This window comes from Pelobates fuscus, chromosome 12, assembly GCF_036172605.1.
Source record: "Pelobates fuscus isolate aPelFus1 chromosome 12, aPelFus1.pri, whole genome shotgun sequence".
NCBI classification, from domain to species: Eukaryota; Metazoa; Chordata; class Amphibia; order Anura; family Pelobatidae; genus Pelobates; species Pelobates fuscus.
In genome coordinates this window covers 7594179-7618796 of record NC_086328.1, presented here as the reverse complement: position 1 = coordinate 7618796, position 24618 = coordinate 7594179, and the positions used below count along the sequence as shown (strand labels likewise).

General features: G+C 39.6%; 1 protein-coding gene across 2 annotated transcripts in view; it reads right to left on the bottom strand.

Annotated features, from left to right (window-relative positions):
* The window catches only part of LOC134579496 (estradiol 17-beta-dehydrogenase 2-like), a 35332-nt gene extending 12307 nt beyond the window's left edge, over positions 1-23025 (bottom strand). Inside the window, exons 1-3 of one of the 2 annotated variants that reach the window (XM_063438801.1) lie at positions 22623-23025; positions 8469-8681; positions 6318-6503 (exon numbers count right to left, since the gene is read on the bottom strand). In XM_063438801.1, coding sequence (XP_063294871.1) covers positions 6318-6503; positions 8469-8681; positions 22623-22899 — 676 coding nt within the window. In that variant the 5' untranslated portion in view covers positions 22900-23025. The remainder of the gene's footprint in view (positions 1-6317; positions 6504-8468; positions 8682-22622) is intronic. The other variant, XM_063438802.1, reaches the window with a different exon arrangement.
* Positions 23026-24618: the final 1593 nt, after the last annotated feature.

Here is a 24618-nt window from a genome sequence, read left to right as displayed (position 1 = left end):
ATTGAGTTTCCCAAAGCTGTAGCTCGTTTTCGCTCTGTTTTTACTGCGGCCCTGTTATTTCCAGGTAGTTTCTCTCAGTGGAAATAAACGGCAGAGGCAGGAATTGCCCGGAGCACCTGCCGTGCAAAGAATTCTTGTTGAGCTGCAATAGGATATCTGTGATTGGACAGCCACAGAAAGTCTGGGCGGGGTTAGAAGGGGAGGGCTTGCAAAGGCTGCAGACAAGAGATTTACCCCAGTGAAAAAAATTGTATAATACAAAGCACTACTAAACAGTGATGTTAATTACTTTTTATTTAAGTAGTGGAGTATCCATCTAAACATCAAACTGGTGTTTAGTCACTAATCCAGTAACTGAAGAAATTACATTGGGATTGCAAATTACAGCCTAAAATAGCCAATGTATTTTTAACACAATCTGACTATTTTCCTACATTTTGTAGTTCTTAATTCTCCACAATTCTTAATTTAGTAAATTAACCTCCATAAAAGATACAATATTTCGACTTGTTCCAAAAGTAAAAATGCAGTATTCTATGTGTATAAGAATTTTTTTATATATATATTCTTTTTTTTCTATGTGCAATTATAATCACACAGTGAACTAATTAAATAATCAAAAAGCCAATTAACCAACGATGACAAGCTAGGTCTGACAAACTAATGAGTTCATTAATTAATAGCAAAGATGTAAGACTTGGCTTTAAAGCTTTGATTGATCCATCCACTAATGCTTTTGTACGTGACTGACTTGGTGAAAACAGTGTGCAATAATTTGAGCTTGGGTAGAAAGTGCTAAAAGAAGACCGCAGGTGCACAGTAACTATCATAAGTGTGCTGTCAGTCTTTTTACATCCGCTCTCCCCCCCTTCATCTCAACATTATAATCAGCAATATTTTTCGACTGATGCATTTTCATGTCCACAAACAAGCCCTACAAACTGTATTTGAAATGAATAACAGATTAAAGAGTAAGAGCAATTTTATCATTCAATAAATCTGTACAAATAAATGTCTAAACGCGGATCTGTCCAATAAATATTTCTTTGTATAAATCAATTCAAAACGGTTATGGGCATGAGTGAAATCTTCCTAATGCCCTTTTCTAAAATATTCCAATGTATTTGCCTATTCTTGTTTTATAACAATAGAACAATTTCCTACACACAATATTTGAGTTTAATGCACAAGCATGAGTCTGTTAGTAATAATTTCTCTCCAAGACATTGTGTCATGCAGGAAAGGTGAACTTGTTACAGAACAATATTGTCAGCCGTTACATTTTATTTTTATCTAATGGAGCTATGGTAACTTAACTTTAATTACTACTTGGTGAGTTTACATTAATTATACTTGGGGGTGGTGGCCTAGGAATTAAATCACAGTTTTTCAAGCACACAGCCATATATGTGATGGTTATCACAAAGTCAAAACCAGAGATTTATTGTTTAACCCGTTACTCAGCAGTCTGTCTGTGTATTCAACAGTCTGTGTGTAAATGTGTTCAGCAGTTTGACTTTATTCAGCAGTTTGCGTGTATGTATTGCATTTGTTGGAGGTACCAATAAATATAAGCTTCATTTTATTGATAATTTAAATTTTTATTCCTGTAAGTTGTTGTGTAGGAAGGGCCACAGTACACTTGCTTTGCCCAGGGGCCCAAAACACTGTCAAGATGGCACTGCTTGTATGTGTCAGTAAGCTTGTCTGTAGTGAGCATGGGTGTGTCAGAGCTTGTATTTAGTAAGCATGTGTTTGTCAGTGAGCTTGTATTTAGTGAGCTTGTGTGTGTCAGTGAACATGTGTGTGTCATTGAGCTTGTCTGTAGTGAGCCTTGTGTGACTATACAAGTGAGTTTGTCTGTAGTAAGCTTGTGTGTGTCAGAGAGTTTTGTCTGTTAGTGATCCTATTTGTGTGTATCAGTGAGTTTGTGTCAGTGAACATGTCTGTCTTTGAGCCTATGTATCAGTGAGCTTGTGTGCCTACTGTGTAATATATAATACATAGGGCTGGCATACATTGCCCAGCCCTGTTACACGCATTTGGGAGCTGCTGTTGACAGGTACTAGTAGTCTAGAGCAGGCATAGGCAACCTTTGGCACTCCAGATGTTTTGGACTACACCTCCAATGATGCTTTGCCAGCATTATGGGGGATGTAGTCCACAACATCTGGGGTGCGGAAGGTTTCCTATCCCTGGTCTAGAGATTGGGACATGGGGTATATCCTCAGCTATCTGTATAATACTGCTCTCTGTATAATACAGGTCTGTGTGTATAATACCCTGGGACAGTCAGTGCTCCCTATATAGTGCTGCTCTCTGTATAATACATGTATAATACCCACAGATTCCAGGAACTAGAGGAATCAGAAGCAGTGGAGTGGTGACTGAAGTCTCAATCTGAGACATGTTGAATTGGGGGTGTGAAAGGGGGCTAATGGAATATGTGCATATGTTTTGCTTTTGCTCCCATTTCTCTCTTTAATTCCATTCTGTAAAGTATCCTTTAATATCTTTAAATTTCCTATTGTCAGCTTTTTTTTAATTTACTATATTCACTCCCCAATATAATTATTTTTGTGAACTAATGTATGTTCTATGGTGTAGATACAACTCTCTGACTGAAGCACATCTGCACAAGGTCTTTCGATATTTGTACTGACAGTGTCACCACTGATACCCAACTCACATTAAAGTGATACAATGTACCTTTCTGATATAGATGCTGTGCTGTGAATGTATCTATCATATACCAAGCATGCTGGTACTGTTGGTGGGAACTTGCTGTTATAAAGGTCTACTCAATGAAGAGAGAACTGCAGGGGACAGAGATGGGAATTTCAAACTTTAGGTCGAAATAATGCAGCTGAATGGGAGAATTTTTCCAACTCGGCTACTTTGGTCTTAAGTTTAAAATTTCCATCTCAATTCCCTGTGATTCTCTCTATATTGAATAAACCCTGTAATCTGACTGTGATAAGTAGGCAAAGATTAACTATGTGGGTTGGCCAGAGTGGGCGGAGCTTTGTGGCAGTCGGTGTGGTAAATTTTCACGGTAGTAATTGATAGCTGTGCTGCAAAGTGTCCCGGGAATTTTTTTTTTCAAATGTTGGCAACTATGCAACATCATCTCCATCTGTATGACTGAATTTAACAGCAAACTACGGTATTTAGTTTCTGCTAGTAGATTGGTGCATTGGCTGTATATTTACTCTGGGAGTTAATGCATGAGGCTGTACACCATTAGAAGACTGATAAAGTGGGCTAGCAGTATTGCCCATTACTAAAAGCATGGTGGGGGGCAGCTTTGGGTAGTAGCAGAATCATTAAACATTTGATAGAAAATAGAATTTTCCTTCCACCCAGAGCCAAAATATTCAATGATGGGCATTTCCTCTATACCAGTACCTTGCCAGCTTTATCTCTCCATCTAAAATGCAGTCAGTCAGTCTTATTTCTACCCCAAAATTCAAATTTGCCTTCTATTTCTTATCCCTAAGCCCATCTCCCTAAGGTCTACGCAACAGGTCTACATGATCACCCAGGTCTACAATTCAGAGGAGCTTGCTGTGATCTACAAGACTGAGATGAAACGACACACATAACTAGGACAAGTGGACATTTGTAAATAATGCATAATTCCCTGCCCTGTATAGCTCCCCAAACTAATTATTGGTGTTTGAAGCACAAAGAAATACAATTACCCCTCTAAGGTTACAAGATGCAGATGTGGGTATTAAATCTACCTTCTCTGCTCAGAGCTCTGTGTGGCAGGAATCCTGCTAATTTAATCTACAGAATGCCCACTCAGTTTATAAAAAGCTGAAGTCTCTAACTTTTTTAGCTGCAGGGTATTAACTTGGCTCCTGAATAATTAGTAAACTTAGTTTTTTTGTGTTTTTTTTTTTTTTTCCTTCAATAAGGGCTACCGACAGACCAAACCACATAAGGTCTTAAAACAATTAAAGATGAAGCTTACAATAATTAGGGAAATGAAAGATTACTTTTGGTTTTGTAGGTCCTGCGAGATCACATCACATGACAGTCTTTGCTGTTTTGCTCTGTGTTTTAGGCCTGGTTTGTTCGATGGAGGTAATAGGATAATTACAAATTTAGGAATGAAACTGAGATTTATGTTGTACCACATGATGAAACATCCATGAAGATTGTTCATGGAAAAGAAAAAAAAAGTTACTAATTTGTATCTCTTACTCTCTTTCCTGGTTTTCAACAAAAAAAAAAAAAAAAAAAACAAAGCACAGGGGACCTGTTAACTGATTCTTCTTGCCTAAGACTAATTTAACACTCCAAACTTGCTGAAAAGCTTTATTTGTTAGGAGCATGTCCTAATTGTTTCATTTTAAAGAAATTCCAGATTTCAATAGAAATTTGATTTTTTTTTTTTGTCAATTAACCTTGTTACATCCCTGTGGATGTCTATCAGACAACAGGTCCTGTTACTTCCTGGTTTGTTTGGCTCAGTGAAGCTAAACTCAAGAGGCAGCAATTGCCCAGAGCACCTGCCTTGTAAAGACTTCTCATTGAGCTGCATCGGGAAGGCTGTGGTTGGACAGACACAGAAACTATGGGTTGGGGGGGTGGGGGGGGGCGAAAGAGGATAAGAAGGGGGAGGCATGCAAAGGCTGCAGATGAGACCTGCTTCTTTTGCAAGATATATCCAGATGAAAAAAATGCATCATTAAATGCACACGTTTTTATTTGGGGTATATTTACAAAATAGTGATTTATATATTTTGTAATTGGGCAGTGTCCCTTTAAAACAATAGTTACATAGTTACATAGCTGAAAGGAGACTTGTGTCCATCAAGTTCAGCCTTCCTCACATATGCTTTTGCTGTTGATCCAAAAGAAGGCAAAAAACCCAGTCTGAAGCGCTTCCAATTTTGCAACAAACTAGGAAAAAATTCCTTCTTGACACCAAAATAGCAGTCAGATGTCTCCTTGGATCAATCCGCTATTACCCCACTAATTAGAAATTATATCCCTGTATGTTATGTTTTTGCACGTATTTATCCAATTGCAGTTTAAACATCTGTATAGACTCTGACAAAACCACCTCTACCGGCAATGAATTCCATATCCTTATTGCTCTTACTGTAAAAAAACCTTTTCTTTGCCTTAGATGAAATCTCCTTTCTTCCAGCCTAAATGTGTGACCTCGTGTCCTATGTATAGCCCTGTTTATGAATAGATTTCCAGAATACTACTGACAAATAGATATTTTCAACTGAACCATGCTGCAGTACGGTTAGAAGTAATCACCCCTTGTAGAAATGGCCGTTTTTTATATATGAAAGTGATGGATTAGGAAAACTCATCACAATATTTCAGACACACTACCGGGGGAAATGTATGAGCTTTATTAATATTATTATTATTTTTTATTTTTTGCAGAATGGACTGTCAAATTCAGAGTGGTAAAAAAAAAAAGAGAACAATGAAGCAGAACACTTTTCTGAAGGAAGTTTACTGAATCCTTTGCATATCCCAAAAATGGTGCATATTAAAAAAAAAAATGATTTTTTTTTTAATAAATTGTAAGTTTTGCTTCAAAAAATGGAGAAAACTGTCGGACGCTTTGATAAAGCTCCCTCATTGTAACAGTTGCTGCCAGCAGCCAATCAGGACCTGGGATTTAAACAGATTGACAGTTTAACTCCCGGCACATCACTTGGCAAGGACGAAGAAATGATGGTCTGATCGCTCGGATAATGTGAGTGCCATTGGCGTCACAGGTTAGTGATAAATCCTTTATAAAAGTAAAAAAAGGTTGAACGGATAATCATTAAAAGATATAGCCAGTTTATTGAAATAATATTAAGTAGTGAGCGGTTTTGCTCCTAAATATTCAATACAAGTACTACATCACACTCAATAAATAACACAAAAATGATCAATTATATAGCTATAAAAAAAAAAATGTGAATCCTCACATACACTACAAACCACAACTGTGAATCCAAACCTTAAATAACAATATTATAACTTATACATTCTCACACCAAAAAAAACAAAAATAAACCTCAAATATAGGTTTCCAAATAATAAGTAAAATAGCAGCGCAGAAATCGGCCTATTTGCTTAAACCACGTATAGGTACTAAAACATTATACACTGAATGAAAACCAAAAACGTATGACTGCACGTATTTAAGACAAATACATGAAAGTTTGTCTAAGTCTTTGTATGTTAGAGGATTCAGTTTGTTCTATTGAGAACCATAGTCATGCAAGTCTCATTCTCTCCTCATTCGTATGTGAGTAAACTGTTTGCATTTTCCGTTCTGGGAGCCTTACCTGCCATGCTGGAGATGCAAATCAATCTGCCTTTGGCTTTCCGTAATAATGGCAGAAACGTTTTAGTAACGTGTGCAGCACCAAAAAAGTTCACATCCATGCATTGCTTATACAAACTTATAGGGAGTAACTCTCCATCTGCGATGTAGCCAATAACTCCAGCATTGTGAACAATACCCCAAAGCCCTAAAGAAAAAAAAAAAAACACGATCAAAGGATCAAAAACAGAACAGGTAAGGGTTATTTTACCTCTGCAAAACACCACAGTACAGGTGCCGATACTCTTTAAAATAAATCTAATTCGATATTTCACAGGTGACCTCTTTACCAACACGTAGGCAAGATTAACCATTGTCATGTATTTGATTGCAGTCAGTATTAGGATTGGCTGGCATAGTCCAGCCAGTTAAGTTGTCTTGTTCAGTGATCAAGCAGAGGGTGTAAAACATCTATATTCCATTTTTAGGAATTAGTAATAGTAGATTGTTGAGACATTTGTTAATTAAAAAAAATAATTGATGTAAGTGAGTGCAGTTAAATTAAAATGTGTAATGGCAGGTGGAGTTTGGCTGTTAATGTGGAAAAGTTATACGTTGCATGAGCTCTGCAGTGCAATGGGTTATTTATATGGTACTTGTGGCAAAACAAAAAGTCACCATTTTCACCAGTGGATTGGCTTTCATTTTTATTTTTTATTCTCTTTATTTTTGCCTGACAAATCTACATTTTAATATTTTCCCTGCAATCCGGTCAAACCGAGGGCCACAGGTAATAACTATGCAAGAGAAGTCGATTAGCTGATTAAACTGGTGCAGTCTTAGAGACCTACGATTCACAGCACAGCTGCCATTTATTCTCCATAGCTACGTCTAAGATTGCATCTGTTTTAAAGATGGTGGTTATGCCAACCAATACAGGTTGGTTTAATAACTCCTTCAGGGCAATTTCTCACAGGGCTCTATGACCTGACATATCAACAAAGAGGCTTCTAGGAGATAGCAAGCATTTGCTATGAATGTACAAGCCACCCTCAGTGATCCAGTGCCCCTCCTGTACTCCAAGTACGGACTTACCAGTGAGTGGTAAGAGAGGTGGAGTAATAAGAGCTGTGGGTCTCCTGTCTAATCTCTCTTGCGCTAGCATAATTGGGATGAAACACAGTGTTTCTAGTGGTTGCTTTTTTGGCATATATGCTTCCAGAACTCTTGCATTCATGTTTTTTCTCTCCTCCTGTTCACCAACATTGAAAAACATTTTGTAAAAAAAAAAAACGTTAATCACAAAAATATGGCGCTATGTGTAAAAACTACTGACAACAATTTGTGTCCCTTGATTTAAAAATAAATGTTCTCTTAACCCCTTAAGGACCAAACTTCTGGAATAAAAGGGAATCATGACGTGTCACACACGTCATGTGTCCTTAAGGGGTTAAAGGACCACTCTAGGCACCCAGACCACTTCAGCTTAATGAGGTGGTCTGGGTGTCAGGTCCTTCTAGGGTTAACCCATTTTTTCATAAACATAGCAGTTTCAGAGAAATGAATGGGTTTATGAATGGGTTAAGCCTTCCCCCTATGTCCTCTAGTGGCTGTCTCATTGACAGCCGCTAGAGGCGCTTGCGTGCTTCTCACTGTGATTTTCACAGTGAGAGCACGCCAGCGTCCATAGGAAAGCATTATGAATGCTTTCCTATGTGACCGGCTGAATGCGCGCGCAGCTCTTGCCGCGCGTGCGCATTCAGCCGACGGGGAGGAGAAGAGGAGGATCGGAGGAGGAGATCTCTCCGCCCAGCGATGGAAAAAGGTAAGATTTAACCCCTTTCTCCTTTCCAGAGCCGGGCGGGAGGGGGTCCCTGAGGGTGGGGGCACCCTCAGGGCACTCTAGTGCCAGGAAAACGAGTATGCTTTCCTGGCACTAGAGTGGTCCTTTAAAAGAAGACATATGTTGGTTCCCCATTTGTGTAGCAGCCAAAACGTAGTGTGTGAATGTTAGTTTATACAACACACATTCTAAAAAAGGTAAATGTGCAGCGAAAATAATAAAAGAATGTCATTGTTGTAAAAGTCAAGTATTAATAATAATAAACACCTCTATACTAACAGACAAAGTTTAACCTTATTCGTGGATCTTAACATCTAAACAAGGCAGTACCTTCACCTTGCAATCGACCCTTGATCTCACTGCAGGCAGCCTTTATCTGCTCCGAATCGGTGACATCGAGTTGGATGATGGAAAGCCGTGATGAACAAATCCTTCTTAGTTCTTCAGCGCCTTGCCCTTTCTTATCCAAAACACTAGCAAATACAAGAACACCTAGTTCATCCAAGTGTTTAGCTAGTGCATGTCCAAGCCCAGAATCACACCCTACATGATGGGAAAAATGACAAAATGTGAATGATTCTGCCAAAGTAAATATCTCTCAAAGAATCCGCAAGTAAACAATACTTTAAATGTCTACAGAAGCATTTTACACTGATAATACGTACGCGTATTTGAAAGCAGACAAAGAGAACATAAACAGATGTAACCTCATCGCCTGGGGACTTATAGATTGCATTCAGTTCATTTATAATCTTCTCATTTACCTGTCCATTTCACACCTAAATATGAGGTTCTTAACCACATGTTTACGTTTGTAATATCGATCAATTATCTTAGGAGAAAAGGAGGCAGTTGTGAGGTTGATAAGTTCCCTGTCAAGCATTTCAAACTGTCCAAGAACTTCAGAATTAAAGAGGGTCTGGTACATTTAAGACAAGAGTACTTTTTTTAAATCCAGATAATTTATTTCCAATTTTTTTTTCAATTCTTTATTTTTGCAGTGCAGAGATAAAAATACAGGATGCTTGAAACAAATTAGCTTAAAGGAAAACTTCAGTGCCAGGAAAACAATCAGTTTTCCTGGCACTGCAGGTTCCCTCTCCCTCCCACCCCCCAATCCCCAGTTGCTGAAGGGGGGGAAACCCCTTCAGTCACTTACCTGAGGCAGCGACGAAGTCCCTCGTCGCTCCTCCTTCTGACTCAGTCGGCCGGTGGGCGAGACTGATCCCGCCCACCGGCCGGGGAGACCTAATGCGCATGCGTGGCAATGCCACGCATGCGCATTAGCGCTCCCCATAGGAAAGCATTGAAAAAGATTTTCAATGCTTTCCTATAGGGAATTGAGCAACGCTGGAGGTCCTCACACAGCGTGAGGACGTCCGGCGACGCTCTAGCAAAGAAAATCTTTGCTATGAGTCAGGAAGTTCCCTCTAGTGGCTGTCTAATAGACAGCCACTAGAGGTGGAGTTAACCCGGCAAGGTAATTATTGCAGTTTATAAAAAAACTGCAATAATGACACTTGCAGGGTTAGGAGCAGTGGGAGTTCTCACCCACACCACTCCAATGGGCAGAAGTAGTCTGGGTGCCTGGAGTGTCCCTTTAAGCATGGTTGACAAGAGAAATCAGTAAGACGTAAGAAATGCTGCACTTTTTTAAAATTAAAGAAAGCAGATGTAAGCAAGTAAATCAAGATAGCATGAAAAAGAAAACATTAGGAATAAGGTAATACTAGATAACAAAGAAAGACCCCTGTGTGGCATGTACTTACCTCCCACAAGCCGCGCAGCCCTCCTCATGCTGTGCAGTCCGACCGCACCACACGACCGCGCAGCAAAGTGAAGGGAATTTACCTCCCTCGAGCCGCACAGTCCGTTTGCGCGGCATACTCTAGTGCACTCACAATATCCTGACGCACGGTCCAGCCAATCCACGCGGCCACGCTGCATGACAGCCATAGAGTGTAGGCGTGACTTCACACTTGTTCTTAAAGTGACCACGTCATCATTGCGATCCTAATCTATTTTGAGTTGCAATGATGACGTGGACCAATCAGGCTTTGGCCCCTATTCTTTGCCCTATCATGGTTTCTGTTAGATCCTCGTTTAGTGCTCCTAGAGATTCCCTTGTGATTCCCTGTGTTTGACCTCAGTTTTGTATTGGACTCGTGATTTCTGGTATCCTGACCCAGCTTTGACTTGACTTAGTATATTTCTGTATCCCTGACCTGGATTCTTGCTAATTTAATATGTGAAGGCTGCCATTCTAAGGCTCAGTATTACATCTTTCGAATCCACCTTTTCTGGGTTTCCTATTTTCTGCGTGTTGAGGTACGACTCCCGTGACACCCTAGGACCTTAGAAACACACACACCAGTCAGAGGAGGAAAATTAACTACTGCATCAGCTGTACGTTAACTCAGTGAGGCTCCCAATACCCACGGAGGGACCAACTAGCGGTAGGACACAGTCCCCATTCGCAGATTTAGGCAGCCAGTCCGCCATTTAGCCAGCCTCTCTTCAGTGCCAAGAGTGAGGTTTTGCTTTGTTCTGAGGAATGACTCATTGAGAATTGCGTCGAGCAGTGGAGCGGAAGCCAAGTCGGATAAGCCAGGTATGTTAAGTAAAAAGGTATCGGTCGGTGCTTTGGGAAGTCTGCTAGAGAATGAAATATAGCTCAACTGTGTAGGTCTCTGATGTTCTTTGTTCTGGGCCACAGAAGTCCCTCTAGTGGCTGTCCTAATGACAGCAACGAGAAGTGGCCTTATGGGGCAGTGTAAATACTTTGAGTTTACAATCTAAAAAAGATGAACTGCTTACTTGTGGTAATAGAATTTGCAGGTCATTCACCTGGCCCTGAGACAACACAGTGGCCCAGGTGAAGTAAAGTCAGGCCCACAAAGTTTCTGATAGTAGAAAATGACTCAGAGGGCAGTGCAGGCAGGGCCGGCCTTAGAGGTGTGCGAGCTGTGCGGCCACACAGGGTGGAGCTAAAATGCCGTCTAATTACTGCAGGGGAAGCAGGCAGGAGTCCCTGCTTCCCCCAACAACCAGAATCCAGGAGCTGCACTGCCTGTCTGCCTCCACAAGGAACAGAGGTAACTATGTGATTGTCTGCTTGTGTGTCTGTGTGTGTGACTGTCTGCCTGTGTGTGACTGTCTGCCTGTGTTTGTGACTGCCTGTGTGTGTGTGTGTGTGTGTGTGTGTGTCTGTCTGTGTGTGTGGCTGTCTGCCTGTGTGTGGCTGTCTGCCTGTGTGTGTCTGTGTGTTTGACTGTCTGCCTGTGTTTGTGACTGTCTGTGGAGGTGCTGTATGCACGTATCCTGCCTCCCTTTGGATGCATGCAATGTAACATAGTGTAACCTACATTTAGTAAGGAAGAATTTTCTATGTTGCCAGTGCTAAGAGGTGAATACTGTGCACACACATACAGCTTGTATCCACCTTGGTCACACAGGCCTAATGAACACAAGAAATGTATTACTTAACAACCTACAGTTTAGTAAGTAGAAACTCAAAAATGTGGGTTTGAACTGGAACCCTTAACCATTAGCAATACCTTTGTCTGTATTCATTTGTCAGTTTGTTATCACTATGCTTCTATGTGAACTTGACCTCAAAAACTTTTTCTTTTCCTTAACTTTTTTTGTAAACTGTGAGGTTTAGCTGTCCTTTATAAATAATAGGTCAATAAATGAGGAGGCATAAACGGCACAGAAAGCGTTATAGTAAAAGAATAAATATTCAAATTGCAAAGGACAATTTAATCTAATGGCTTAGCAGGTGAAAGTTAGAAAGTGCATTAAAGAGAAATACAATTTCCTTTAGTTATGGTGCATAGGAACATTGGGTTTTATAGGCTTTGCTTGGGATTTATGGGCATATCCCATATTAGAGTGCAGTGACACAGCCTATGGCACAGAGGATAAGTAACTGCAGAACTACTGCTGAATGTAAATACACTCCATAAAAAGGAATATTTTTTCTACGCTTACAACAACATTCTGCTCAACCTGCCGGCAACCTCCATTACTCCTATCATATTCAACTCTCTTTAATCCCACCTTAAAACTGAACTATGAAGAGGGTCATTTTGCAGGTGTAATTATATTTCATGGAGTTTTGCTTGCCATTGCCAATAACCATTTCAGGTGCATGGTGTAAAAATCAGCAACACCCATGTCTGGAGATGGACGACATGACACTCAAACACCGTAACAAGTCTTTCAAGGTCATTTGCTTGAATCATGGAACCTACAGCTCGAATGTTAAAAAGTGATGATAGCCAGTAAGAAACTCACAGTGAAAACCAGCTGTTTTATTTATTTTTATTATTATCGTATCTAGATTAGGAGCACTTTAAAAGTCTGTACAGTGTTTGTGACACAGCAACCTCTTTACAGACCAATGACATGGAGAACTGCCAGAAACTCAAAGTGAATTTCAGAAATTAGCACAATATAGCCAAATTAGAAACATTCACTTCTGTTTTCAGTATGGCTATCTTAGATTTAAATTTTCAATTCACTTTGCAATCCGAGCAATGAAAAACCTGGTTAGTTTAATTGTTCTTCCTGTGTTTCCTCTTTGAGACCATAATTCCTCTTTCGCACTTAGCGACACTGGTCACTATCAACGCTACACGTACAAAAGGCAAATGTCCCTTATGTAATTGATATTCAGTCATTAGATGGTTTAAACTGGGCTTCTACTTTGGTTTGTTTATCATATGTTATCATGTTCACTTTACCTTGACACGTTTGTTTTGCCCCAAAAATATATAAATTGGGTGGGGAGAAGAAAACCAGTGCCCTGATGTCGTAAGCTATCCGAATAAACAAATATTGCACAAAACAAAAGAAAAAAACAACAACACACATACACACACAAAAACAGCTTACTAAATGATTTGTCTATAGAAATAACTATTAGAAGGGTTTTTTTTGTGGAAAATCATTTGGAACATTTTCGAACAGTATGGAATCTTGCAGATAGCGTGTTAAATTGAGGTCTAAGTCTAAATGTCATAATTACGTCTGGCTTAATTGAGCCTCTTCCAATATTTCTGAACCTTACAGTCGTACCGAGACTACTTTGTATTTTTCTGTATACTGCTGTAATTTCCTACACCTGGCACTTCTTGATAATAGGCGGAGCTCCAGTCTGGAAGTGTCAATCCCCCAGCTGTCACCAGTGATGGCTGCAGGGAATTGGCTCTGTGTATAAAGGGCGGGACCCTCCATAGACCTCAGTACTGTACTCGTGCGCATGCAATGATATTGGGTCCTAGCCAGAAGAAGAAGGTGTCCCCCTCGAGGGTCAGGATCAGTTAAGTTAAATTCACCTTTTCCTGCCCCCCACCTCACCTTCATGAATCTTTGCAAATTATGCAAAGTCCCCAGACGGTAACAGTGCTACTTTAAACTGCTTTCACCATCTTCTTTTTGTATCCTGTTGTACCGTCATTCCAGTCCTCCTTCACCCGAAGTGAGATTGGTTACACATTTCTGTTTTCAGCCTAGAGTAGACTAGAGGTGTCTTCACTGTAGCTGTGCGTTAAACCACTAGTGATTCCCTGTTAAAGTTTGGATTCATCTTTTAATTGTAGTTGGTTTTCTGGATTAAAGGAACACTATAGCATTTGGAATACAAATCTGTATTAACGCTATAGTGTCCCTACTCTTTTTCAAGTCCTGACCTCTGGTGCATTAATTTAAGTGGGGGGGGGGGGGGGGGAAATAAATAATGATGATTTACTTAGCATTTTACAGGTCCGAGGCTCCCTCGGTGTTGCTCACCTCTCTGTGTCACGCCTCCTTCTTCAGTGTCCAATCCAGTGCTTCTCATAGAGGAGCATTGGGGAGCTAATGTGCATGTGCGGCAAGTACCGCGTGCATTCACACTTACCCATAGGAAAGCATTGAATAAGTGCTTTTCTATGGGGGCATCCACATCATGTGACAGAGTTTTACTCTGGCAGTACCTCCAGTGGCTGTCATATTGAGTTGAAATTAACCTTGCAATGTTAAAATTGCCGTTTCTCAAAAACTTCAATGTTTAACATTAGAGTTAAAAGTACAAGGACTCAGTACCCAGATGAAGTGGGTGGTCTGGATAACTATAGTGTTCCTGTACGTCTTACTTCTGCCTAAGGCATCTGTGCCACAGGTCTTTAATAATGATAAAACTGTACAAATTCCAAAGGAAGAGTTAAAAAGTACAACCAGAAGTCATCTGGACCCAATTGTATTAAACAAGTGCTCTAAAGCAGTGTAATTTAATGCTGCCAGTCAAGTTCTGTAATCCCTTTCACAGTTAATGAAATAACTTGGGAGAAACACACAACGAATTCATAGCTTCCAACCCGATCGCTTATCCCAGGCAACAAGTCTTTATGAGGTGAAGTCATTAAGTTCTCTTTGATACAAATGCTTTATTATTACCAAACTACAATTTAATGAAAAAAGGAAATAATTTATAGCATGAAAAATTTAAATACAGATTTATTTTGTTAAATAAATCATCACCAACCAGTAGGATATAGTCCAGATAAATATTATATCTGGGTTTTATTGACTTTCCCATTTTATGTTAATGGTTAGCGGAGATTCGTCTGCTCCAATCCAGGGTTATAGTCTGGATTTTTCAAGCATGGTTATTTTAGTCTTGTTATCATATTTCTGCATTTTTAGTGATTAAACCCTATACAATATATAATGTGGATCTAGAAGGAAGGATTAGAAAAAAATAACAGTTTGTTATAAAAAATAGTGACAACCATGATTATATCTTAACAATTAAATATAATGTATGGTTCTCCATTATTTCCTTTTGTGGACTGTACACTGACTGCTGCTCCCCACCACAATTCAGATACCAGGAGAGCCAGAAGTTTCTTCTTGGGAGCTTTCATTAGCTCTCTGGAGATAATCCCTATGGATGAATTCATATGGTTTGAAATTATTTAAGATTTGTCCATGGGTTTTTTGCCTCTCGGCCATTTGTCCAAAATCCTAAACTCTTTAATGCTTTATGGACGAATCTTGAAACACGTAAATGGGCAATGGGAGAAATTGTTTAGTTTGTTAAATGATTCAGAGTTCCGTCTGCTAAAAAAAAAAAATGAAAAAAAAGGGAGAAATGAGACCAACAGAGGGAAACTAGAAGGAGCAGAAAATGAAATATATATATATTTATTTTTTACTATTTATTTTTGCTGCTGCACCTTTTTACACTCTATTGGTTGCTTCTTCTCACTTGATCTGTGAACCAAATGGTGTGAATATGCGCAGTGTACTACAATATTTATATACACACACATATACATACACACACTATTTATATTTTCCAATACATTGAACAATTTTAGCACAACTGAAACAATTGCATGAACAAAATTCGCCCAAACCTTTAACAACCGAAAGCCCAACTTGTAGACTAAATAGATAGACCAAATGTCAGAGCACCGAGCCAGACACGGGTCAAGGTAGTAACGGCTGCTCTATGGGCACAACACACACACATCACTGAGCTGGGGGACCATCTGCAGTATGCACATGGAAATGCTGAGTGATATAGCTACAAGGGAAACTAGTACATAATTTGTGAGAATTGGACAGCAGCAGGACACGTTGAGGACACAGGCCTGACTCTTCACACTCCTTACTAATCTCGCCACACCTAGGTTAGTTTTCCTAGTGGTCCTCTCTGATTGAACAGCATGTGATCCCTGGGAGTTTGTGCTATGGCTGGCCTAAAGCTAGTGGTGGATTATTAGCAGGTATCTTATTTGCAAGAGACCAGGCAATATGGAAGAAGTTGGTGTCCTTTTTTACACATCCATGCAAACACACTTATTGGAATACCTGAAAATATGCCTCTATTTAAAAGAACAATATATAGTGTTAGGAATACAAACGTTTATTCCAAACAATATAGTGCCCCTGTCCCTAGTTGTATACAGTCCCCCTCGTGTGCAGTAAGAGTGTAATGAAAGCTTTTTTCCCCACTGTCGAGGTGAATGGCATCAAGGAGGCATGGTCTCCTTCAGCAATGGTCAATTTCGATACTTCTCATAGAGGAACATTGGGGACCTAATGTGCATGCGCAGTGAGCGCCAGGAAGACAGCCACTGGACGTTGATCTAACCCTGCAATGTAAACATTGACATTTCTAAAAAAAATTACAAACAGCAATGTTTTACAAAGGACAGGGCCACTGCACCCAGACCTCTTTGTTGGGATGAGTGGTATGGGTAACTCCACAGTTTTTGCTGAGTATAAACCCTGTCCTAGCTGGTGAGTGTTAGCGCTGTCGTGCCAGCAAAGGCACATTTCAACACTTCTGGTGGGAATGCCCTAAGATTATACCTTTTTGGCAATTTGTGTGATTTTGATGAAGTTCTCCGATAACCCCCCTGCCTTTCAACCTGCCCCTTGCTTCTTACAAGACCACCATGCCAACAGCTAAATACAAGAAATCATTAGAATATTAAATACCGCAAACAAATTCTACCCCTATTTAGAAATAAGACCCACCCCCGGCCTTAACAGTGTGGTTTGACAAAATGGTAGACTTGCGTAGATTGGAGGAACTGCCATTTTCAGCTCAGGGACGTTCTCACACCTATGTAGACATATGGATTCACTGGATGGTGGTTGTTTACCACACAGTCTTTTAGAGACTGTTGATATACAGGCATATGACAGAACATTCAGGGGGAAAAGGGATGATGCTCCGGGGGAGGTGCAGGCTTTTGGGGTTGGGGGGGGGGGGTTCTCTGGTCGCCTTTCAGGAATATTTAACCAACATTGAAGAGCCAAGGCTCCCTTACTTAATTTTAACTATTGCTCTCTCCATCATCCCCACAGGGAAGACGTTAAGCTTTAAATATTGTAGTGTTCATAACCAGTGCCTTTTTAGGGAGAATGCTGAGCGATGCCAATGTAAGTTAGATATCTGTCAATTCCCACTATATAAAACAAAAGACGAGTGAAGCTTGGCAAAACAAAGAAAATAGTATCCAGCGCAAAAACATAATAGTGATACCAGAACTCACTCTACCAAGTGTATACATTTGTGAGTGAATATATATATATATATATATATATATACACACACACACACACACACACCTAGAGAGAATAGTACATGTTGCTTATCCCTGAAAGGTAAATGAAAAATACACTCTAATAGTGTAGTACAGTGTGACGGACCGCCTGGTGCCCCGACTGGGTATCTCCGTCAATCACTGCTTCCTGGTAATCCTCGAGTACCATAAGCACCGCACCAGAAACCATAACCACCGTAAACCCCACAAACCGCCGCAGCTTGGTTGGGGTCTCGCTGTCCTCCAACCACCCTGGACCAAAGACCAGGATCCAGCTTCTAGTTGGTAGACCTCTCCTAGTCCAGAAAGCAAAGCAGACTGCTCTTACAAGAGCAGTTGTTGTGATCCAAGGGAGCATAGTGATTATAGCAATCCCCAGAGTGAATATAGCTCTCCAATCCCCCAAACATGAGCCTAGACTTCATGAAGGGTAAAACAAATCTCTTTAATGGTAGCCACAACTGGCCTTATATGCAGGTCCCCATGCAATGGGCACTCCTCTCTGGACCTGAGAGTAGACTACAGTAAAAATATATACACAATCACATTGGCTCTCAGGTCCAGGACATTCCCATGCAAAATAGGTAAATCCCTCCCCTGTGCCTGAAAGATAGAGTCCCCCAAAAATACCTTAAAAACACAAAATCCCCACAAAGGTTACATCCCCTGATAGCCCTGATCTGGATGACCAACATATCCAAAAATCACCCAGATCAGTTCAGGGGTTCAGGAATTTCCTGGAAGTCATAATTTGACAGCCTGCATGGTCCCATGCCCAAAACAGTTCCAGAGAATCAGGGCTAAGTGCTGCTGGGGACCGACCTGGAACCATGAAGTCTTCATGTCGAAAATAGTTCCAGGGCATTCGTGGCTAAGTCCCCCTGAAGTCTATTTGCAGTTTTGGTCCATGAGAACGGCCACCAGGGAGCTAGCGTTCAGTTCTATGCGCATGAATGGAAAGTGCTGAACCTGGGGAACCAGGGGGAATATAATATGGGTCTTTACAGTCGCTGACCTGGCCCATAGTCGGTGGCCAGGAGGCCAGCTTCCACACTCCTCCAGGAGTCCGTGGCAAATGTCTGTGGAAAGCGATGTTTGTCACATACAGTAATAACCAAATTTTGGCTAAATAATCTCTTTATTTATATACACACTGGCACACACACACACACAGATATACAGCATACAGGTCATAATGTTTATATTTGCAGTCACCCTCCTGTTCGCTTAAATTTTTTAGGAAGGAGGGTGACTTCTTTTAGTGCTGCTGGCTGAGGCTGGTGTGCAAGGTTGGCAGCAGCTCACTCCCCGCTGCTGCCTCTCTCCCTCCAGCGCTGCGCTCTCGATGTCTGGGAGGAAGTAACAGTCTGTCACTACCTCCCATCATCCAATACTACAGGGGTCCTGGTCGTGCTCTTACATGACCTCGGCACCTGACCGGCCCCAGTGCTACTCATCGGTTGGCCCTAAGTGTTTGGGCCACTCGATTGGCAAATCGCGGCTGAACCTCAGTTTTGTAGAGTTCCGTGCAATAAGAATTGGGTTTGTTGCTCTAGAAAGAGAATTGTTTGACAGCTCTCCAGGTCTGTCAATGATATAAAGAGCAAAGTTCTACACTGGAGAACTCATCAGGAACTGTGTCCATTGTTGTAGTCACCATGGAAACGCCTTTTAAGAAAAATATGCAATATATCTATCTTTTCTACCTACCCTCTAAAGTGGCAATTAAGGCATTATACTGTTTTTTGTTTTTTTACATAGGTCTCATTGATTTATGCACTAATTGGTACAATTACTACTTTTATATACATACAATGCTTTATGTCTCTATATAACAATTTGCAACATATTCACAAAATGAAATGAACTAAGTGTAGAGTGTCAACAAAGAAAATCTAAACGGAAAGTGACACATTGAATTCTAAAAAATATATCGGTTGTGAAACACGTACGCTGTATAGAGATGTTTATTGAATGAACTTGTGGTTGGCTTTCATGTAACAGAACAGTTTTAAGCAAACCACTTTAGATGACTTTGTGATTTTAATTTCCTCAAATATAGAAAGGTGCAATATTCCATGGGATTGCTTGTACATTTTACATACTCTCCCACAGAAAGATTAAAACCCTTACATGTGAGTTCCAGCTTGGATTGTCAGAATTCTGTCTGAAGGTTTTTTTTCTACATTTTAACAATGTCTTCATGAAAGATTCTGTGATTTTTAAACATAACTTTATTTTTAATCAGTCATAGATATATGACTTAAGATGTATGTGTGATGTTTAGAACTTAAAGTGAACTCTGTATCGATAGATAAAATATACTGCATAAAAGCTGTATGACATTGGGGAAATTGTACTACATTTTGGGTTTTATACTGAATTGTGGCAAATTGAAGCCTTAAATTACAGGTTAACATAAATAGCCAAAAATAGCCAAATTGTAGCCGAGAGAGTTCCTGAACTAATGTGGCCCATATTGTTCTATTTGAATTTCAATTCACTACATTTCTGAGTGTAGGATATAAACCACCATACTCTAAACCCCCATGTTATCACCAAAAGATAGACAAATAAGTGTCATACGAAGATATTTTCAAAATTTCAGACCATACAAAAAAAACTAAACAATGGACAGAAAAAAGTGCATATATTCACAGATTCCTGAAATGTTAGTTAAAATTAAAATTTTTCTATGGGGCCATTGAGGCCTTATGATAATTAAAGGGATACTTTAGCTTGCTGAAAATCGTTATTGAAAAGCTTCATTGCAGGTCGCAATAGGAATTAACAGTTTTATAAATTAACCTGGTTACACCCTTGTGGCTTTCAAACAGACAACAGGGTCGGTTACTTCCTGGTTTCGTTAGCTCAATGCAGCTGACCTCAAGAGGCAGCAATTGCCCAGAGCACCTGATTTACAAAGACGTCTCATTGAGCTGCATTGGGAAGTTTGTGATTGGACAGACACAGAAAGTCTGGGCGGGGTTAAAAGGGGAGAGCTTGCAAAGGTAGCAGACAAGAGAACTGCAGGTTTTGCAAGCTGCTTTTTTTATATATCCCTAATGAAAAAATACTTAATTAAATGCATGCAATTTTTCATTTGGGGTATATCTACTAAACAATGTATTTTATTTATTTGGGAAGTGGAGTGTCCCTTTAAGTCATTATAACCTGACTGCACAACACTCTGCCTTTACTCCTTGAGCCATTCGCGACTATAGATGGCTGGCGTGTAACTTGGCTCCCTTCCATTCGAAGTATAGTTAGTTACCCTTTCCTTTGCCTCTGTCTGTATTTAAAGGAACACTATAGTCACCTAAATGACTTTAGCTAAATAAAGCAGTTTCGGTGTATAGATCATTCCCCTGCACTTTCACTGCTCAATTCACTGTCATTTAGGAGTTAAATCACTTTGTTTCTGTTTATGCAGCCCTAGCCACACCTCCCCTGGCTATGATTGGCAGAGCCTGCATGAAAAAAAAAACTGGTTTCACTTTCAAACAGATGTAATTGACCTTAAATAATGGTATCTCAATCTCTAAATTGAACTTTAATCACTTACAGGAGGCTCTTGCAGGTTCTAGCAAGCTATTAACATAGCAGGGGATAAGAAAATCTTAATTAAACAGAACTTGCAATAAAGAAAGCCTAAATAGGGCTCTCTTTACAGGAAGTGTTTATGGAAGGCTGTGCAAGTCACATGCAGGGAGGTGTGACTAGGGTTCATAAACAAAGGGATTTAACTCCTAAATGGCAGAGGATTGAGCAGTGAGGCTGCAGGGGCATGTTCTATACACCAAAACTGCTTCATAAAGCTAAAGTTGTTCAGGTGACTATAGTGTCCCTTTAACTATAGTAGGCAATAACTGTAAGCTTTAATTTAACCGCTAGGGATTGTTAGCTCTGAAAGTCCCAGCTATGAACATCTTGATACATCGTGTCTAATACAGACAGGTTGGACACACTGTTCTTCCCTATTACTGTAATAGTTTATGTTTGTATTGTATGATTGTAAACTTAAAGAATTCATATTTTTTTTTTCCCCACAGAGGTAAAATGTAAACAAATTAACTCCAAACATGTCAGGCAAAATATATTCTAAGTTAGATTTTGGAATGTCAGTTTGATATTATATGGAAGGGCCCAGACCCGACTGAAATATTGAACTGATAACTGATCATAAGCCGCAGCAGCTCCCATCAGGAGTAGTTATCCAAGTCAGTTATGCTTTCAACTCAGTTATTTTTTGCCTGAAATGAGAAATTCAATTTAATTTGTGAAAATTAACTTTAGTAAAAAGACACTCTGATGTGTAAAAAGTAATTAAAATTAAAACAAATACATATATAACTGGCCTGAGACCTTCTAGCAGATGGTATGAGCCAGGGTCACTACCTCCACTCTGTGATCTCAACTGTAATCACCAAAGCTGCATATTAGACCATAGCTTGCATTATGGCCCTGTTCCATGGATTTTATTACCCTATGGTTTACACCTACACTTAACAATGGGCCAAAGTATTGCCCAAAACCTTTTCCCCATTACACCGTTTTTTCTATTTCTTCCTATAAAACACAATCCCAGTATGCTCTTAGCAAGAGCCTGGCAATGTAAGGGGTTAATTTGGATTATACAAAACTCCCGAATGAGACATACACATATACACTCCACCCTAATTGCGCAGAGTATATTTAATAATTGGTTTTGTCTATGTCTGTCTTTTTTTTTTTTATATTCATTCAACAGCTAATGAATGCAATACGTTTAATTCAAACTGGAGAAAAATGTAACTGCATCAAAATCTATTAGAATTCTGTCTGTTAAAATCTTGCTTTAAATTACAAATTTAGCAAATTAACCCCAATATATATATATATTTTGTTCAACTAGCATCCTTTAAAAAAAAACAAAAAAAACTTAAAATATTGCCCAATTAATCTGACGAGACCTATTCTCCCAGTACACAGACAAAAACAAAACGATACATTGCAGATAGTACAACATACTTTAACCTGACTTTCTTATTCTAGCAGTGTCCCTTTAAGTTCAGGTATGCCATTTTCACATGTTGTTATATACTTTATATCTGTTTCCCCCCAAGTTAAAGATAGTTTGCATTTATAGTTTTTCTTGTTTAACTTGTCATTTGCCCTGCATACATTGTTAGCATACCTTGAAAATACCAGTTAATGTTGCTTTTATGATAGTGATTTAAAAATGACATTTCTAAAAGAATCATTCTGTCTAGCAGTTACATTGGAGCAAACTGGTAGATTGCAAACACAGCTCATCCACAATTCACTTAAAACAATTAACAGAACACAATTAGAACTATATTTAGCATGAAACAAATGTGAACTCTTGGTGCCTTACCTGTAATAAGTACTGCTTTGTCTTTGGTGGGTAGCATATCTCTGACAGGTATTGAAATATAATAAGTGATGCATGATAAAATGAATATAGTCAGTCCAATGCTTCTAGATAGAAGGTAGAAACAGACAAGTGCCACAATCAGCAGTGACAGCAGCCCAAAGACACAAGCATGTTCTATCTTCACCTTGTTCTTGGTTAATTTGTGAAGGGCAGATCCCATAAAAACAGCACTTACTGCACAGTATAGCAGCAAGGACTCACACTGTACCAAAGCCATATCCCAGTCACTAGTGGGAGACAGTTACAGAGACTTCACAGACCTTGGTTTTTCATTGAGCTAGGTAAAAAGATTTTTCAACTTGTATGACTTGTTAATAAGTTGCTGCTATAAATATAAATCTCCTTCCCACCTCTTTATGTGTTTTTTTTTTTTTTTTCTTTGTCTGGTACATTAGCCCCTCCCTTGCAGACTTTAAACTATTTATATAAAGAGTTGTAACAACCCATTCATTACTTAAGGTTAATGCAATGGTTAGCAGTAGGGCTGGGGCTTGTCAGGTGAGATCATGAGCCAACATATCTGTATACATAGCCTGCACTTGCTCATGATGAGAGTTGCCAAAGTGGGCATTTTGCAAGGGGTCATAATATGAACTGACCTAGTGCACAGAATCAGAATGTTGGAATGGCCTATATATATAATCTGTCAACATTAAAGTTGCTGTTTAGTGGATAAGTGAGTGCACTGTATAAATTGGCCTCCAGCAGCACCCCCGTTTATGCATGTTCAGGTGAGTGCAGCACCATGGTTTCATATAATGCATATACATATTTGGGAGTCAAGACAGCTCCTTGGTTTTGCACCCCTCCCTGTCACAGGTGCCTCATCCCAGGACCCTATTTAGCTTTGTACTGCAGAGAGCCCCAGATGGAATTGTTTCCCCAAGTAAGTGGGTTAATCTCATAAAAGCAGAAATTAGGCTGTTAGATTAGGACCTGCCAAAGATGGGGTACATTGACGTTGTGGCAGGCTTATGCAATGTAGGATCATATACTGTAACTAAACCCCCATTATTTTTGCCTAGATTAGGTGTTTTAAAAAAAAACAAAATCTGTCAACATTAAAGTTGCCGTTTAGTGGATAAGTGAGTGCGCTGGATCTTGTGTATTGTGTGTGAGTGTGCATGTATGTGTATATATATATATATATATATATATATATATATAGAGAGAGAGAGGCAAACAAACAGAATAACACCATTTAAAGAAAAACAAAAAAAAATTGTGCTTAAAGGAACACTATAGCATTATTAGTACAAATGTGCATTCTTAGCACTATAATCTCCTGTTAAATGCACGTTTACTTACCCTTTCTCTGTTGCAGCGCTGAGAGAGCATGCTCATGTACGACACAATGCGCTGCGCCTATCAAATGGTTTCTATACGTTTCTATGAGACTATCTGATGAAAATAGTAGAGTTTTACGGTTTTGGATAAAGCTCCACTAGTGGCTGTCAGAGTGACGGCAACTAGAGGAATTTAAACCCTCCGCGTTAAACATTGCTGTTCCTGCAGTGCAGCACGAGGGGGACATAGCACCTAAACCACTTCATGTACATTATTTGGTCTGGGTGCCTGTAGTGTTCTTTTAATTATGTGCAAGTACACTCACATGATATCCTTAATAAAGTACCTTTTATAGAACCAAGCTGTGTGTAGACTTTCAAATCCACTTTCAGGACTCAGCAGTATAGAAAAGAAAAGACAATTTTAGTTCAGAGTGTATGGTAATAAAATGTTATACCCATTATGATATGCAGGATCCTCATTCAGTAAAAATGAGATACACTCCCTAAACTGCCAGAACAGGATGTGCCCACCCTACTCATTTTGTCTAAACAGAAAAGAGTTCTTGACTCCTTCTGGGACTTAAATGTGAACGGTTTCCATCCACCATTTGGGTTTTTCTGGGGCACACAAAAAATGATACTCTGTG